This window comes from Spea bombifrons, chromosome 5 (assembly GCF_027358695.1).
Source record: "Spea bombifrons isolate aSpeBom1 chromosome 5, aSpeBom1.2.pri, whole genome shotgun sequence".
NCBI lineage: Eukaryota > Metazoa > Chordata > Amphibia > Anura > Pelobatidae > Spea > Spea bombifrons.
The window spans coordinates 88,384,357-88,402,791 of NC_071091.1; the positions used below are offsets into that span (position 1 = coordinate 88,384,357).

The 18,435-nt window shown below is 37.6% G+C and overlaps 1 protein-coding gene across 2 annotated transcripts in view; it reads left to right on the forward strand.

Moving 5' to 3' along the window:
* C5H8orf34 (chromosome 5 C8orf34 homolog) overlaps window positions 1–18,184 on the forward strand; it is a 91,144-nt gene extending 72,960 nt beyond the window's left edge. For both annotated transcript variants that reach the window (XM_053468319.1, XM_053468320.1), the window contains exons 11-14: window positions 5,379–5,499; window positions 9,509–10,011; window positions 13,033–13,126; window positions 18,101–18,184. In XM_053468319.1, the coding sequence (XP_053324294.1) occupies window positions 5,379–5,499; window positions 9,509–10,011; window positions 13,033–13,126; window positions 18,101–18,108 (726 nt within the window). In that variant the 3' untranslated portion in view covers window positions 18,109–18,184. The remainder of the gene's footprint in view (window positions 1–5,378; window positions 5,500–9,508; window positions 10,012–13,032; window positions 13,127–18,100) is intronic.
* Window positions 18,185–18,435: the final 251 nt, after the last annotated feature.

Sequence of the window (18,435 nt, forward strand, 5' to 3'; positions counted from 1 at the left end):
GCTCTGCCCTCCAGTCTGGGCCTTTGCAGTTTAAGCAGCTTACTACTGTGGCGCTGTATCCTGGTCCTGTACTTATTCTAGAAGCTTCCTACTTATCCTATGGTTCTGACCTGGCTTGTTTGTCGCCATTCTACTGGATACCTGATTTGGCCGTTTGATTCAACCACATCTTTCTGTTACCAACCTGGCTTGTTTTTTTACCACGTCTTATTGCCTGAGGGCTTCCTGCCATGTGCCCTTCCCAGCCACAGCGCCCTTTCAAGAGACTTTTCAACCCGTGTATTACCTACAGCCTGTATCCTGTTTGTGACTTATTCCACTGTGTAAACCAGTCCTGTTTGTGTTTCCCAACCAACCATCACACTCCAATATAGACTGTTCCCTATTCATTTTCAGCATTTTGTGTTTTCTATTCGCCTGTCTGTACCTTCCTGTCTGGTGTCATGCATCGTGGGTATCCTCTGCAACTGGGCTCCTACCTGACCAATTTATGTTGAATCCATTTTGAAATGCCATTTAAGAGGAACATCTCTGATATCGTTCCAGTATTGTTTCTCGTGGGATTGAAATATAAACACAACATAGCAATACAGGTTAAGGTAAAGTGAGAATGTTATCATTCACAAATATATAGACATTTGTTTTTGTGCCCACATAGAAACAGAGATCAACACCTAATTATACACTAGCTACAAATACCATAGTCAGATGTATATTCACTAAGTTGGGCATTTCCTGGTGTATTACAAAATTCAGCTTCCCAACTTGATTATACATTAAAAACGGCAAAAACAAGGCCCTAAACTGGCCATGCATAATGTGAAGTTAATATTGAATGATTTCTAAAAGTAATTGCATACCATGGAAGCCCTTCATTATACAGGCAGTTCAGGCTCCTCCATAGGAGCACATGCGCACGTGAACCCCCAAGCGCAAAAGGAAAAAAAATTGCAAAATTCATCAAAAATCTATTTTAATCTAAATTAGATTAAAATGGATTTTTGATGAATTTTGCAATTTGTTTTTTGGGCTTTGCGCTTTGGGGGTCACATGCCATGAAGCCTCCTGTCCCCTGATGTAGCCTGCCAGTGCCTATGCCTTTTGCACACGCGATAGGAAGAGACCCTATTTGGTTCAATTGCTGCCGCGCTTGCTAAAGCGCCGGCTGAGCCGCCCATTTCATCTCTGTTCGCACAGTAAAGGCTGTGCGATTGGGGGAGGAGCTCCCAGCCGTCAGCTCCCAGCCACCACACTCCCCGCCCTCCCCAGTGACTGACTGCAATCCCTGCAGTCACACTGATGATTGGCCCCACCCCTTTCCTGATAGCGTCCACACTGCTCAGCAACTCATCTAACTGTGAGTATAAAATTAATATTTGGGCTGCTGAAAGTTAGGGGAGGTGGGGGTTAATTTAGGGGCAGTTATGGTTAATGGGGTCTTTAGGGTTAATTTAGGGAAATTTATTTTAACCTGTACATTAAGTAGTAAATGTACATTTCATTTTCAAAATGTGTGTATTGTGAACCCCCATTGGAATTACCCACCAGCCGCCACTGAATACATTGAGAAGCTGAAATCATTGGGTGACTGAACTTTGCTCAAATTTAGTATTATTATATCACTATAAACACCTTGCCAGTATTGCTTTGTGGATTTGACAAATTAATTTTTAGTAATCCATTAATTAATCCATTAAACTAATGGTGACAACTGGTAACCAGGCTTAGGTAGGTTCTACCTTCCATATGTGGTAGTTGATGGATGCCAACTCCCATTATGCCTTAACTGTAGCCCATCTGAATATACCTAAACCAATTAACTCACTGGTATTTTCCGATACATTTCTATGGATATGTAAGAACGAAATCTCAAATAATCTTAAAGTTTTATGGAACTCCGTCAGAGAAAGGTTTTTCCATCGTTAAAAAAAATGTTTCAGCTAAAGCGTGAACATTTATTTTTTACATCTGCTTCACGTTTCCAGCCCTTTTCTACTTGTGTTTTTGATTATTACAAGTAGACCAATAAACCAATGCCTAATCGAAAGGTGGGGAAATCTAGTTGTAAAAAATGTAAAAAAAAAAATTCCACTGAGGACGCAGAATAGACTTATGGAAAACTGTATCTAGTGTATCTTCAGTTTGGTGGTTTGGAAAAGACACAAAGCATATTTTAAATGCATTCAAAAGTATTAATGTAAGAATGAAACGTGTGTGCGTGTCTTATGTGCACCAGCTGTACTAATAGACTTTATTAACATGGAATCAAACAAGGTCATAAATTAGGTAATTATTGCAGGTTCTACAGACAATAAGTTGGCAACCATATTTGTTCCAGATACTTAAGTGCTAGTTGATAATTCAAGATTTACATTGTTACCAGCTGTCCCATCATAGTGCCAGGATTTTGGAGTTTGTCCCGGTACTTTCCGTGTCCCAGGAGATCCGCAGTTAAGGGTTGTGGGTGCAGGGCCGATTGGGGAGATCATGAATCTCCCTCTTACCGGCTCAAAATTAAGGAAGCGCGAGGTCTATTCCTTCACACCTCTGCCTTAGTTCTGCCTAACACTGTGTGCCGGCAGTTGATGCTGAGCGCCAGGATAAAACATCATGACTGAGCACTGAAGCAGTGTGCACAGGAGAAGAGGTCTGAAGAAACAGACCTTGGACTCCCACCACAGGACTTAAAGAAGAAAGATGGGGAGAAAAGGGATGAGAATGAGAAAGGGGAGATATAATGAAAATAGGACAGATAGGAATAGATAAAGAATAGGAGAGATTAGGAGAAAAACGGTAATGAGAAAGGGGACAGAGAATGTGTTTGTGTTTTGAAAGTATGAGTATTTGACAGCATGTGTATCTAAGGGAAAGTAAGTGTGTGGCTGCAAGGGCAAGTGTGAGCCAGTAGGTTTGTGAGTAAGTTCAAATGTGTATGTATATGTGTATGGGCAGGCATTAATAAGGCAGCGCATGTGTATTTTGACAGTCTATCCATACTATTACTTTGCAACTCTGAAAATATCTACAATTATCCATTTTTGTACCTATCCTTTACTTAAAATACACGGTTAGAATGAGTGTGTATGGGGTGACAGTGTACATGTTAAGCTGTCTACATCATGAGTCAGTGTACAGTGTTAGACGGTGTGTGACAGCATATAGTGTGTGTGAGGGGAGTGTCAGTGCACGATGCTACAATCAGTGTATGTGTGTTAGTGTACAATGCTAGACAGCTTGAGGTGTTAGAATGAGTGTGTATGTGGGGTGTCAGTGTTCATATTTATTGCTTCCATCCTCCTTCAGGTATTCAAAAAGCCTATATCACTCGCCAATATATTCACTCCCCAATATTTTTGTGAACTGTCTGTTCTGTGGTGTAGACAGAGCTCTGCACAGGGTCTTACTATATCTTTCCACCGCTGATACCCATAAAATTCTCCTGTCTGACATAGATGCTGTGCTGCAAATGTACCGCACACCAAGGATGTATGATAGTGTGACACAACCTGGTGATATACAGTAATCTGCACTATAATATCTAGGCGGAGCCAAATTATGCTAATTATGTGGATTGTGCACAGTGGGTGGAGTTTTGGGCGGTGGTTTCAATTTTTCAAGTAAGCATTTGATTGAAAATGTTGGCAACTATGAGTTTCAGGCATATTTTGAGTAAAATATTTTTAGTAGTTACCAGTATGTTGCCTTGCTTTGAAGGTTTTATTAACAATTTCTTTTTTCTGTGACTTGTATCAAAGTAAATGGGATAAGAAAACACATTTTTTTGAAAAAATATTGTCATCACCACGAAAACAGCAAGAAATAGCAGAAGAGAAGGGCTGACCTTTTACATATATAAGACACGCACCTTAACCCACTCATGATCTTAGAGCGTACTATTATATTCTGTGTAATAACCGCTGAGGAGTTTGCATGGGGGAGATCTCCAGTAACGTCCCAGACTTTCCAGTTCCACTTATCAGGAACCAACAGCAATACCTTTTCAAGCTTTTCAACAATTACATTCTATTTAATCATGCAATAACTTTTTATAATTAGCATCTACTTCTAATAATTTACATAAATTAATCCTTATATATAATGAACATTATTTTGAGATGTCAAGACAACTTGGTCTCCAAGCCAGCATATTTTTCAATGCACTGGGATTGGAAGAGGGTGAAGGCACCTTTTCCAGTTTCACCCCTTTCTAGCGTCTCTAGCTTACATCACTTTCCAGCTGCAGCATGGTTTGAACAAATTCCTGCTCCTCTTTAATTATTTCTTTATCAGGGGAAGATGAGAGAATAGGACCAATGCCACATTGTCTACAAGAAAAGAAAAAAGATAAAACTTAAGCATAGCCAACTGAAACATATGACTTCTTTGTGTAAACAGAGTATCCAAGCACAGTTGCCAAATCTGAATTCCCCTGCTATAAACTTGGCCTACAGGAGTTTATTGCTATATGTTTTCTATGGTAGAATGTACTGATATTTAGTTTAATTTATGTTTCCTGCAAACCTTTAAGATACTTCCCTTCAAGAATTTGTTCAGGATATTACTATATGAATTTGTTTTTCTTAGTCTTGACCTTCAAGTGCTTTGTGGCCATGAGATGTACTTATCTCAAGTTTATGTACTTCCAGTAAGTGGAAATCGTGATCAAATGCTCAGCTACAGCATCAAACACCGCAACATGTCCAGACTTTGGTTTAAGTAAAATTATATGTGGTATGCAGATAAATACAAAAACTATCATTACACAAAAACCCCTTTCCCTCCTCACTTTAAGTGAATACATTGCCTAAGCCTTCTGGCAAAGCCTCATATTAACTAAGTAATCAAACACAGGGCGAAACATGTCTACAGGATGCCACATGTATGTACATGTACATGTATGTATGTATGTATGTATATATATATATATATATATATATATATAATATACACTGTATTCGATTCATTCAATTATTCAAAAAATATGTTACACAATTTGGACAATTTTAGTCTAATTCACAAATATCAGATCAGGGTGGAAAAACTGTAACATATAGTTTCTCTGCCCATTTTCAGTGGATCATGAGACCTCATGATAAGCCACTGTGTCCACATTATTACAAATGTACTTAGTATTTTCAAGAAAGTTCTGACACCCTTTGGTCTTTTGCCGAATAAGCACGCTAGGCGTTGTAGTTCTAGACGGTCCAAGTAACCCATTTTCTGTAGGCTTCTTAAATAAAATGACAGTAGACACACCTATTGAGAAACTACTAATTCCAAAGATCTCTGTGCCTTGGGAACGTGTAGTTACTTCTTTCCTTTTTTCAATTTTGACTTGTTTGTAAAAGCACTTTCTCTCACTTTTTGAACTTCTTTAGCGTCAACCAGTCTGGGACTCAGAAGCCTTGTCTGCCAGAAGTGGAGGCTCACACAGTCAAAAGCTCCTGAAAGAGGCATTAACCGCAAAAGAACTGCAAAGCATGGAAAAGCATCTGGCTGGTATGTGCTGAAAAAAAGTGCCCTTTAATCTGTCCTAGGATGGGAATTTTCCCCAGTCTGCCTGTCAATGGAAAGCAAAATAACATAAAAATCTGCTAAATTCCTCACAGTAATATATTCTATATCCTATATATGTAAAGTATTGGAAACAAGTTTTTGTGGTATAATACTCCAATGTGTTAACATATGGGCTAAATAAAGACAAATTATCACCAGGACAGCTCTAAATAATGTTTTGGAGATATTTGGTGTAAACTGTAAGGGTAGTTAAGGTGCTTAAGGTAGCTAGAAATGTCACAGAAGGTGAACTGGGCAGAAATTCAAATATTCTAAATGGCTTACAAATGTTTACCACCCTCTCTGGTCACCAGGCCTATCTTATCAGTCTGTTAATATTATGTGTGTGTGTGTGTGTGTGCGTGTTTGTGTGTGTGTGTGTGTGTGTGTTTGTGTGTGTGTATATATATATATATGTGTTAATCATTATGATATGGTTCTTCTGTTTCACATAAGGCAGGTATAGTTAGAGAACAAAGAAGTAGGTTGGTGATCAACAATCAGCTGAAGCTAACAAGGATGACTGCGTGCATACAAATTGGGAAACAGTAGTTTAGATCATTCTTTCCAGACAGATATTTATTAAAAAATTATATATCCGTGTGAGGATACTTATTGGTGCTGCTTGATTGTACTGCCCTGTCTAATTCCCAAATCCCATTGTTTTGCTTCAAGTTCAAAGCATGATACACTTTATTACAAGAACCAGAATAATTGACATATATGAGAATTTCAGCAGAAAATGAGAAATTCTGTGACATCATGAACAAATCTGTTAAATTTGTGTTCTCATTCAAATGAGTCTTAGATTAGACTAGGGCTGCACAATTCCACTTTTTGAGGGCGGAATCAAGCCAGCACTTTAGGATACAACGGTGTGCAAACTGCACCTGGTAACAAAGGCGTCTACCTGGGTCATGTTCAGGATGCTATGTGACCCCACAGTAGTAGGGCAACAGCAGCTTGCAAAGAAAATGCAAGTTACAGTGAAGTCAGGGCTCTTGAAGTAAGAGGAAGCATGAGGAGGAAGGGAGAGCAGGGAGGGGGAGCTGTGAAAGCTGTACTGATGATAGGAGAGGGAGAGTGTGTGTATATATGCATAAGTGTATGTTAGAGTGAGTGAGTATGTTAGTACACTCCGTGTGTGCTGGTATACTGGCTAGTTTGTGTGGCCATACTGCGTATGTGCTAGTGTGTGTTAGTGTATAATGTTAGAGTGTGCTTGTGTTAGTGTGTGTGAGTATATGATAGTAATATATTTGAGTGCATGCTTTTAGCATTGTTTGCACATGTTACTGTATGGTGTTAGCATGAGTGTGCGTGTCAGAATATGATGTTAGTGTGTGTTAGCATGGGTGTTTGCCTCAGTATTTGGTGTTAGTGTTTGGGTGGGTGTCAGGGTATACTGTTAACATGAGTGTGTGTGTCAACATATGTGTAAGATTATGTGTGTATATTAGTGTATGGCATTCGCATGAGTGTGTTAGTATTTGGAGTGCATGGTTTTAGGGTGTGTCTAGGGTTATTGGTGTGATTGAGAGAAGCAAGATGGTATGTATGTATGTGTATAGTGTTACAGTAAGTGGGTGCTAGAGCGTGTTTACTTCTTAGTATGTCCGTATGTTATAGTTACGAATGGGAGCATAGAAATACTGCGCCCAGGAACAACTAGCACTGGGCTCATCCCTGTTTGGCTTGACATCTTAGCTTGACATCTTAGTTAAAATGTATAAAACTACTTATTTTCAGGCAAAGATTCATTGAATTCTTGGCCTATTTGAAGCCCTCAAAATGCTGGATTTGTCCACCTCTGCATTAGACATAAAATAGGTGTGTGAGAGAGCAGTGCTAGTTTGTTTAACTATCCCATCATCTAGTCAGGATGCTAAAGGTGCCCAATTTAATTTAATTTACATATATTACCATACCTGGAGCTCCCCCTCTTTTGGAAGAATGGTTTCACCTAGAAAATGGGCTAGCCTTGCATGGAGCAGGGCTAACCAGCAATGTAGACAGTACTATACCTGTATGGGTAGAAGGGAAAGTGGTCTTGTATAAACACCGCTACCCCGGCCAGGAGAAATGTGAAGTGACCCTGAAACCCAAGGAAGCAGTGCTTCTCCTGGAGACTCCTGGTCATACCCTAAGGGCTCCCAGCTATGTACAGTATATTATTGGCTTTGTCATTATTGGATCATATTGAACTCGACAGTTTTGCATCACTGAATGAACTATATTTGTAATCTAATCACTCCCTCATTGGTCATGTTTAGATCACCCTTTGTAAGGCATATCCTGTCTGCTTTCTTGTGGAAAAATACTCTAAGTACTATCTCCCTTCTTCTCAAGCCTACCCAAAACAGGTATATCTGTACGTCTGCCCTGCAAAGGGTTGACCGGTATCTCAAACTGGGGCAGCCCTGCAAGATGGGCCAGCTGGAGGCTTGTTCTGGGACCTGGACCCGAAGCATTAGGGTTGCTGTTCTTACTATAACCTTGTTTCATGACAACTTCTCTTTCAGAGGGTAGACAAAAACCTTTGAAAAATAACAACTTTCAAAAAGACTGACAATCTTTTTATTAAGCCAAAATGCAATTATTAGAGTTGATACATTTGTACAATAAATCCATAGGTCATTGTGATTGAACCCTATTTCTTGAATTGTGGATTTTCAATATTTTATGTTTATGGTATAAGAGGGAGATTTAAATATTTCTAAAAAAACGAAGTTCCTCAACCCCCTCAAATAAGTGGATTATTAAGTTATTAAGCCTACAGCTTTAAGTATGAATTTGCATGACATAATTGTTTCTTGTAAAGGTGTATGCCGCTATGTTCCAGTCTATGAGACAGTTATTGTACGTTATAAATCCCGTCATTTGCACATGTAGTTCTGTAACTACACTGTGGAATTAACACTGAACAGGATCACAAGTCTCCAAGGATGTGCAACACTAACCTCACCCATATTATTCTCTCCTCCTGTGAATCTCAGAGCACAGTGTCATAAAATATATTTTGGAGCATAACCTTTATAAAAGAAAACACAGTATAACTTTTAAACAGTTCATGGGGTGTTTTTTTAATTTATTTTGATTATATATGATTTTTTTTCAGAATTTCCAACATTTTTAAATATTCACCAATTTTAACATTTAGTGCCTTTTCTAAGTCTGATGCATTTCTTGGCCCACTTCATATTTTATTTTTCCTTTGTTGATACATCTTACTTGTTAACTTGCTGGAAATGAAAATGGTCTTCTTAATCACCATTAACTCCATGATAAAGCATATTCCTTTCTGTTTTAAAAATTTATGTAAAGCTATGGTCTAAATTGTTTCAGCGATCATTTAAAGTGTTTTGGCTAAGAGTTAGGTATCATAGCTCGGGACTGAGCTTTCTTCAGATGAAGATAAAAGGGACCTGTTTCCAACGGTTTTAAGTGGGAAGCCAATTCAACAAAAAGGTGGTAGAAATATCAAAATGCCTTGTTTTATAGTACAAGGGTTTAGTAGAAGAAGGGTTGACAGTAGACCCAGTTCTGTTTTATACTTCAGAATACTATTGTACAGTACAGAACTGTGATGCAAGGTCTACATGATAGAACATTGAGAACGACCATAAATATCTCTTCATGGCAGATACGGAATTAGTTGAGTAGTGTTAAGGGCAAACATTAGATTTCAACTCACTTTTATATTGGTTATATAAACCATTACAAATTTCCATATGTTTTGAAGTAATAAATGGAACATTGTGTTTCAGATATAACTACAATATTTGCTATCTCTGCATTGTGACTCTATCCTATTTAGTATTTATATGCAACTCACGAGCACTCATGAAAGCTTCAGCCATGGTTTTAGCTTCATGCGGTAGTTGTGACAATCAATGCATTCTGTATCGTGTGCTGTAAATTAGATGTAACAATGTTTCCTTTCTTGTTTCAGATATTGAAAAAGACTTGGCTCTCATGGCAGAAGCCAGTATGTCACGGAGTCCAAACAGTCAACAAGGTGCCGCCGTTAATAGTGATCAACAAGGAGTCTACCATTTATCTCAACTACAAAACACAAGACCACAGTTGCCAAACCAAGCTGCAAAAAGCCTACAGCTTCAGCTTCAAGGAAATAAGTCTCCACCTCAGCCAAACAATAGAGGGCAGGGTTCAAGTCTCCCAAATAGTAGGCCTCAAACACCAAATTCACAGTCAAACAAACTTCAAACACCACTTACTCCATTGGGCAGACCTGTGACACCAAACAGCTTGCCATCTCGACCCTTGACCCCAAGTAACCAAGGAAACAAGGATATAACCTTTGCTGGCCAAAGGAGTAGATCTGTAACGATTAAGAGTCAGGTTGCGTGGACTCCAAACTCTGTGTCGGGAGTTCCTGTTCAAATTGCCGCAGAGAATATAGGAAATGCTTCTCAGAAAAACAGTATCTCAGAGGTAAGAATTCTGCTTTGTGAGTATACTTTCTGTCATTAAATGGACAGCCTTTGATCTCCAGGTGGAGGGGACTGACCTTTAGTTGTATTCATATTATGCTGTTCCTGGTGGTGGATAAACCTGCCCCTTATGGACCTAGACACTGATTAAGGGTCAGATAGGTCTGACAGAAACCACAAGAAAAATGTTACAACTTGGGCATATGTCGGACATTTTTCTTGCTCCTGTTAGGTGGATTGTGGGTTCCCCAGTAGTGTTTGTCAAGAAATGTGTTGATATTGCGTCCAGTGCCAACTGAGTGCCATTTAACAAATCCTAAATTGAGCACTTAGTGAATAAACTCCTTAGTGGGAAATTCAGTTCCGGAATGAAATAATAGTAATGAAGACGCACCATAAAAGCAGGACTCCCTCCTCACCAGTTATGTCTGCCCAAATTGTCATGTGATTCACTACTGGTTGAGTCCTTTTTGTCTCATTGTTGAGCGCTGTGAGATATGACGGAGCTATATAAAATAGTAAATATTAGTAATAATTCTGTAAACATATGCATTCATTAACATGGTGTAACTTAAAGGCTTAGTGATTGGAGGCATCGGAAATAGAAAGAAACAGATAGAAATTGGACACAAGACTAAAATCTGGGTATGCCGGGGGCTGCTATGTAAATGTGTTGAAATATCAGAATAGCCATCATTCTGCATTGACACCCAGAGCTTCAGGCTGCAGCACTCCCCAGTTTGTCTGTATAGCCTGAGTGATGGCTGCTGTGATATTTCAGCACAGCTGGATAGCGGCACTTGTCCTTTTTTTTTTTTCTTTCTTTAAAGTGATTGCATTACTGAGGCATTTCCACCTGGCCAATTAATCTTTAATGAAATCATGTGCTTAACAGTGTATTGGGTGACTTATTAGCTCGGGCAATCCTAGTAGCGGTGCATTTAAACCTGTTATCACTTTCCGAATAGTAAAACAAATGATGCAGTGTGAAAATATTACTGTGCACAATGCAGAAATCATTGATCTTTTTAGATGACATGTTATTTCTTTGAGTTGCTTGGTAAAAATGTCAGATGTTTAGCAGAGAACAAATATTTTGCTGTATTTATCCTGAGTCCTTTGTTATCTATAAAAGCAAACATAAAAGTCTACATAACATAAAAAAACATAACATATAAAAATGAATCAGTGTACTGATTTATAGTAACAAATAAACAAGTGCTTGATTCAGTCCAGTTAATGTGATTAAACTCCTTTTGTCTTTTTTATATTTTGCTTTTACTGTCGTAAACAGTAAAGGTCGTCGTGCTACATAGTGATCTAAAAGCTGGCAATCTACTGAATGTAAATTAGAAGACAGAGAAGTATCTCCTTAGAAAATGATTACTGTGTTGTGTTATCTCCAGGTCTTTACGATTACTTAGTATATATTTTTAGCAGGGCATATCAAGAATAAGCAGGGCCGGCCGAAGACTTAACGCCGCCTGGGGCGAAGTTTAAAATGACACCCCCCCCCCGCCGATGCCGGGGGGGCGGCATTTTAAACTTCGCCGACGCCATTATCTACCCATCTTAGATCCCATGTAAACCAATACAATACCCAACCAAAGTGATATTTTAGCAATTAATGTTTTTTATAACCTTTTGAATTCTAGTTGGTAAGTACATTACCCAACCCCATTGGTGTTCTTCATATTAATACTTGCCTATCACACTACACTTGTAACTCCCTCTTTCGTTTTGATCAGAAAGTAGACACCATTGCCGATCAGTGTAAATGAACAGAAGCAGAGAGCTGCCTGCTCTGTCTGGTGCATAAATGGATGTGCGTCCATCATTACAGAAGGGATCCCATTAGTCTTAGTCACACTGCGGATGTGCCGGGGACATTGCAATGACAGTCTGGCATTGTAATAAATGATGTAGGGAATATACAGATCTGAATTTTCAGCAGTTTACCAAATACTGCATTGCTCTAAAGACAGCCTTGGGTCTCATGTCCTTTAGTACACAACGGAGAACCCACTGTGAACTTTCTTACAACTTGTTCACCCTAAAACACAAGTGTCATTTGAGCTACAATAATCAATATTGTAGTTTAGCCTGGGTTCGGTAAAGTTCCCCACATTCTGAATAATATTCTAGAGACCCGGAATACATCAATACAATCCTGATAGAACATATCCTGAAAACACTACACATTGCTTCCATAGACTCAGAACAAAGATATCACTGAGTTTGCAATGTTCTACTCCTTACTTTGTGTTCATGCTCAGAATGTTCTTTGTGTCAGACAAAGAACATGTAAATGTATGTTAATTGTGGACTAGGCTTTGGTCTGGAACCCATCATCAGGCCCTCTCTACTCCACTAAACGAAAATGAGCATGCAAGTCATCTAAAGATAGGTTAGGGACTTCATATTAATAGAACGCACACATACAACTGTTTTCAGGCATTAAGTAAATAAACACTTGAAGCTAAAAATTGTGAAGAATTATGCCTCTGGGAGATAACACCTGGCACCAAAAGTTACATCTTACAGCTAATTTAAGTAAATGACCTTGGGCAGTAAGGTGTATTCCATTCCAGCATGAGAAAGTACAGTGTTTACTTAAACAGTAAATAGAAGAATGTTCAACTCCAGCTACATGTTTGTGTTATTAATAACTTGAACTACTATAAAGACTGCATTATATTAGTTCTAGGTAGGGAAACATGAAAACTGTGATTTATTTACTATCACTAAATCTTCAAAACTGGCAGAATATACACACACGGATTTTACCCTGAAAAACACATTCTAACCCCATACAGGGAAACAGGATTTTTTGGCTAACATGACGGGTACTGAGGGGCCAAAACCACAAAACAAACGACGTTTATTATGTGCATATGCATTGATTCATCATTCTGTCTGAACCAGATTGCTTGGACCCATGCTAACTAAATATTTAAATTATGGGTATATATCTATATATTGTATAAAACTGAAAACCTTTTTGATTTGATTGCTTTTTTAGGAGGAGTCTTTTGAACAACTGCAGGGTTCGCGTCAACCTTGGACCCTTCCAAGTGACACAGACAGTGAAATTGTAGAGGCGAAGAAAGAAAAACGTGAGTATTTCAATTCAAGTCTGCAAGTCTTCAAGTATTTCAAGTCTTCTTTCAAATTTTGATATATTGAACATATTAACACACATCATTGTACTTTTTATGAAACATAACAATGTCTTTAGATTTAAATACATTAAAAATAGGCTATTATAAGTGATATATAATTAAAATATCACATGAAATCATCTGTATTCAGTGCCGGATTGAATTGTGATTTTAACAGATATTTGACATAATTTAGGGGGGTCTATACACCAAAGACTCCCATTATTAATGTGGTATACTGGGATTGAGCATTCCTTCTAAAAGAATATCGGTGCAAGGAATTTCTTCTTTTTTAATTTTGAACTATACAATTTGCCCATTGTCCAGTACTATGGAATATGATGGTGCTATATGGAACAATCCATTATAATAATAATCATAAAACATAATAATGCTAGGCCAGATCAGCTGGTCTTCCAAGAGAAATTTGCCAGGGTTCACACGTCTGATCTCATGGTTAAGATGAGATAAAATCCTTCAAATCAAGTTATTTTAGAATGTTGTAGTTTTCAGAAGTAATTTAAGATTAGAACTGATGAAATATCAACCGATATGTCAACTTCTGTTTTTTAAAAATGTTTTCATAAATAATAATGTAATTAATTGCAAACAATTCTCAGTATGCTAGATAATGGAAAATCGTCTTGATAAAATAGGTTTTACGTTAATTTCCATTGGTTGAAATCTCAACTTTGTATTTAATATTTCTCTCCAACACCAGGACGTAAGGAGGGCTGGCACCTTATGTGACGTTATGTGACCTCCCAAAGCTGGTTGAAAAATTTGGCTCGGGTCGATTTCTCCCCTGCCCGGGCCATCCCCTGATATTTGCCTTGAACTAAACAAATGTTACGTCTTGAATACAACTTCACAAAAGCAACGCAATAAATAGCAAAAGCTGTCCAAAATCTAAGACACACTGTGCACATTCCTAAAGATAAATCCCGGAAATTATAATTTCATTCATTCACCTTCTGCACAGCTTCCAATCAATATTTTATGTCATTCAGAAATGACCTTAAAACTATATATAGCATACAATCTTGAACTAATATCATCTGGGAGCAAGCTCAATATACTTAGGAGCACGCTCCCTATAATGTAACAGGAAGCTGAGCGTTATTATTATTATTATTTGGAAATCATTCACAATTTCACTAAGATTTTTCCAGGTCAGGTATCAATGTGAGATGGAGATTGTGGCTTCCTGTGGATAGTGTATCTAAAACATCTCATATATTTTTTTTGCGTAATTTTGTCATAACAAAGCCTTCAATCTCACGGGAATCCAAGGGGAAATTCACAAAACTAATCAGATTTGGAACCAACTGACTTGCCAAGGAATTCTCTCAATTATGTGTTAGTAAAATAAACCATAACGCCATAATATGGTTAAAACAGGAAGTTCTCAGTCACCTTACATTATGCAACCAGTCAATTTACACATTTAAAAAAAATCCTGGTTTCAGTTTAATTGCGGATTTTTTTTACTGGAAATATCAGTCAACTTAGTGATAGCTGTATTAATATTGCCATAACCATGTTACATATCACTTGTTTTATTTATTTAATTGATAACCTTAAATATGGTTATATAGCAAAATCTTTTTGACTCATGCTGCAGGTTCAGGTATTTAGAATTTGGATTATATTAATTTGCTATGTACACTCCACTCACTTTGAGACTGCAGACATTTTTGACTGTACATCGCTTAGAAACATAGTTTGATGGCAGATTGGAACCATTCGGCCCACCTGCTAATTTTTCTGGATGTGAAGACCCTTGTCAGTCTTTGGTCTCGTCGTAGGTAGCTTTATACCTGTCCCGTACATGTTTAAAATCCCTTACTGAACCTGCTAGAAAGCTGTTGCACTTATCTACTTATATTATGACACTTGTCATTCACTTCAAACCTTTATCCCCAAAACACAATGGTAAACATAATGGTAAACATATCAACATAGTCATTGTGATGAAAAATATTGCATTCATTATTAACAACTAAATAGTGTCCCATCTTTTCGAGGCCCAAATCCATGTGTCTGTCTTTAAGGCCCAGATTTTCAAGGAGCTCAGAATGTTTGATGGGTATTATATATAAATATCTAAGAATGCAAAAAAAAACATTCTGGGTTTTTTTTTTTTTTTGCATTCTTATACACTGGACTAATACGGCTACTCCAAACTACAGTATAAATAACTAACAATAGGTAACAAAAAACATAAAATGTCTCGGTAAATCATATCTCCTAGACATGCCTCTAACCAGAGCCTCTGGCTAGTTGAATTGTTCGGAGGTATGCACCTTATTACAGCCTAATCTATGTTACAATTAGAAATGCACAATTGTTATGTAGATAAATTTGTGTTTTGACAGGCATGGAAAAGCAAGTTTAAGGACAGGATATTAAAATGAGGTACAGATGTGTACATTCTTGTGTATGAGAGAGTCAGGTCATGGATATTTTATTGATCACCGAACAGTCAGGTTTATAGCTATTGCCCCAGTTCCACTGATTCTTTTTGTAACATTTTTAAAGGGTCAGCTTACTGTCCCTGACAGTCCAACTTAAGAAGAATACATATTAAAGTACTGAGCGAGTACTCTAATATGCATTCTTCAAAAAAGAAAGCATTTAAACATGAGGAAGAAGCCACGGTCCCCATTTGTGGTCAGATGGTTCTTGCCACTGATTGGCTGCTTGAATGACAGCCGTCATTCTTGTCAGAGTGTTTGTCTAGTAGATTGGGCCAGGCTAACTCAGCCAGGATGCATATAGATAAGTTGCTGCCTGAAAACATTATATTATGCAAAACGTATTATTATTATTAGTTACCCGTTGTAAGAAATAGAAAACAATATATATATGAAAATGTATTTTTAATCTCATAGTAATAATGAAAACATTAGTAGGAATTCCAGTTTTATAATCTGATCAAATATATATATATATATATATATATATATATATATATATATATATAATATGAGTTGGGAGTTAAGTTCAACATTACTGTATAGTCGCCTTTCTCCAGTATTTAGCATCTTCAAAATGAACTCCCTGTAGCTTTTAATCAGTTTATCTGAACAGAAAGTGGCACATTCAACTCTGGTGTTTTTTGGGAAAGATTCCTGTATAATACATTGTATTGGCCCTCTAAATAGACCTTTGAACATTAATTTATTTAACAACAGTGTTATTTACAAATATTCTTCATTATTTTTTTTCTCTTTTTTCACTTTTGAGTGGATATTCTTTTTTTTTCTCCCGGGAACATGTAGCCTTACCTTGCCAATTCTTTTGTACCTTTTTATCTATTCATAAGGAGCTGCTTGGAATTTTTGGCTATCTCTACAATTGTGTATGAGAAAATTAAAACCTACAAAGTAAATATGCCATTTGTTTCAGATACATAACGCCTCCCCTCATGGTTATGGCCTGGAATCCAGCAGGGCTCTCATTCCCACACACTCTTCACTTCTGACTATTCACAGCTACGGTGCCAAGTGCTCTGTAATTTAAGTGTAAACAGTGAAGTGCAAAAGTATGTTTCAGCACTTTAATCCTATTACAGACAATACCACAAAATAGTTAACACTATTACAAAAAGACACACACAGGCTAATTCCCTGTTAAAGGCATTGGCACACTCTGATTTTCAAGCTGCTGTGGAATGCATCACAATTTGGGTAGGAATGGGGTATATTTTAACACTACTACTATTAATACTGTTGTCTTTAGTATTATTAAGTCATGTACACTATATGACCAAAAGTATGTGAACATCTGACCTTCACACCTATATGAGCTGGTTGGACATCCCATCCCAAAACCATGGACTTTAATATTTAGTTGGCCCCCTTTTACAGCGATAATGGCTTCCACTCTTCTAGGAAGGCTTTCCATAAGAGTTTGGAATGTGTGTGTGAATTTGTGCTTATTCAGGCCAAAGAGCATTTGTGAAGTAAGGCACTGATGTTGGTCTACACCAAACCTGTCAAATATCTTTATAAATCTTGCCTTTGTGCACAGGGCACAGTTATACTGGAACAGGAAAGAGTCTTGCCCACACTGGGGTCACAAGGTTGGAAGCATACAATTGTCTAAAATGTATTTGTATGCTATAGCATTAACATTACTCTTCACTTGGACTAAGGGGCCCAAACCCTGAAAAACAGCCCTACACCATTATCACTCCTCCACCAAACTCTACAGTAGGCACTATGCATTCCAGTAGATAGAATTCTCCTGACATCCACCAAGCATCCATCAAACTTTCAGATAGTGAAGCGGGATTCATGACTTCAGAGAACATGTTTCCCCAGCTCTTGAGTCCAGAGGCTCTTTGCACCACTGCACCATTGTGAAGATGGTATGTCCATGTGCATGGGTTTATACATCTATTAGCAAAAGCCATGGCTAAACTAAATACTTGGGATGGGTGCCCACGTACTTTTGGTTATATAGTGTACGTTAAAACTGTTCTGTCACTTCTTAATGCATAGTTAAGTATGTGAGCTAAAATTCCTTCACAAGAACATGTCATTGATCTCACTTTACATTATAAAGGGTCAGTCCTAGCAAGCTTCTGCTCCAAGAATAGCCTGGATGACCCTGTATAAAACATATTTATTGTATTCTATAGTGCCCGTGTTAGAATTGTATACAAATGTGACTCTCCACTCTATGAAGAGCTGGTCCTCCTTATGGAATCATCAGCTTGTTTTAAGAATATATTGGCCCACTAAAAATTATCACATACAATTAAGGCCACATACAATATTGTGCTTACAATAGGGTCCTATTAAATCTTTCCATCACTGAGCTGTTCTTTTAGAAACATAATTTGTGTTTAAACCTTTGCTGTAGTTTTATTCTTCTTGTGTTTCAGCTTATAGTGTAACTATTTATCTTCTTTCTCTACAGGGTTGTGATACCAAGAGAACCTTGCACGTTGGTGTCATGAAAACACACTTACATGAGAACTTGGAAACATTTTTTTTTCAAAACACTGGAAATATCTGCAATAAATAAGAAGAATAACTATTTTTATATTGTTTCATATTTCTAATTACCTTATAAAGCATTTTCAATGAGATAAAATTGGTAGTGTTTGTTAAGATTTGGCATGGTTTGCCCAGTGAAAATGCCCAAATCAATCATAATGAAGCCTCTACCAATATATGTTAATATAATTGTATGAAATGATTTTGTCCATATTACCTGGTTCGTGTGTGACCTTTAACTGATACCCAGGTTGC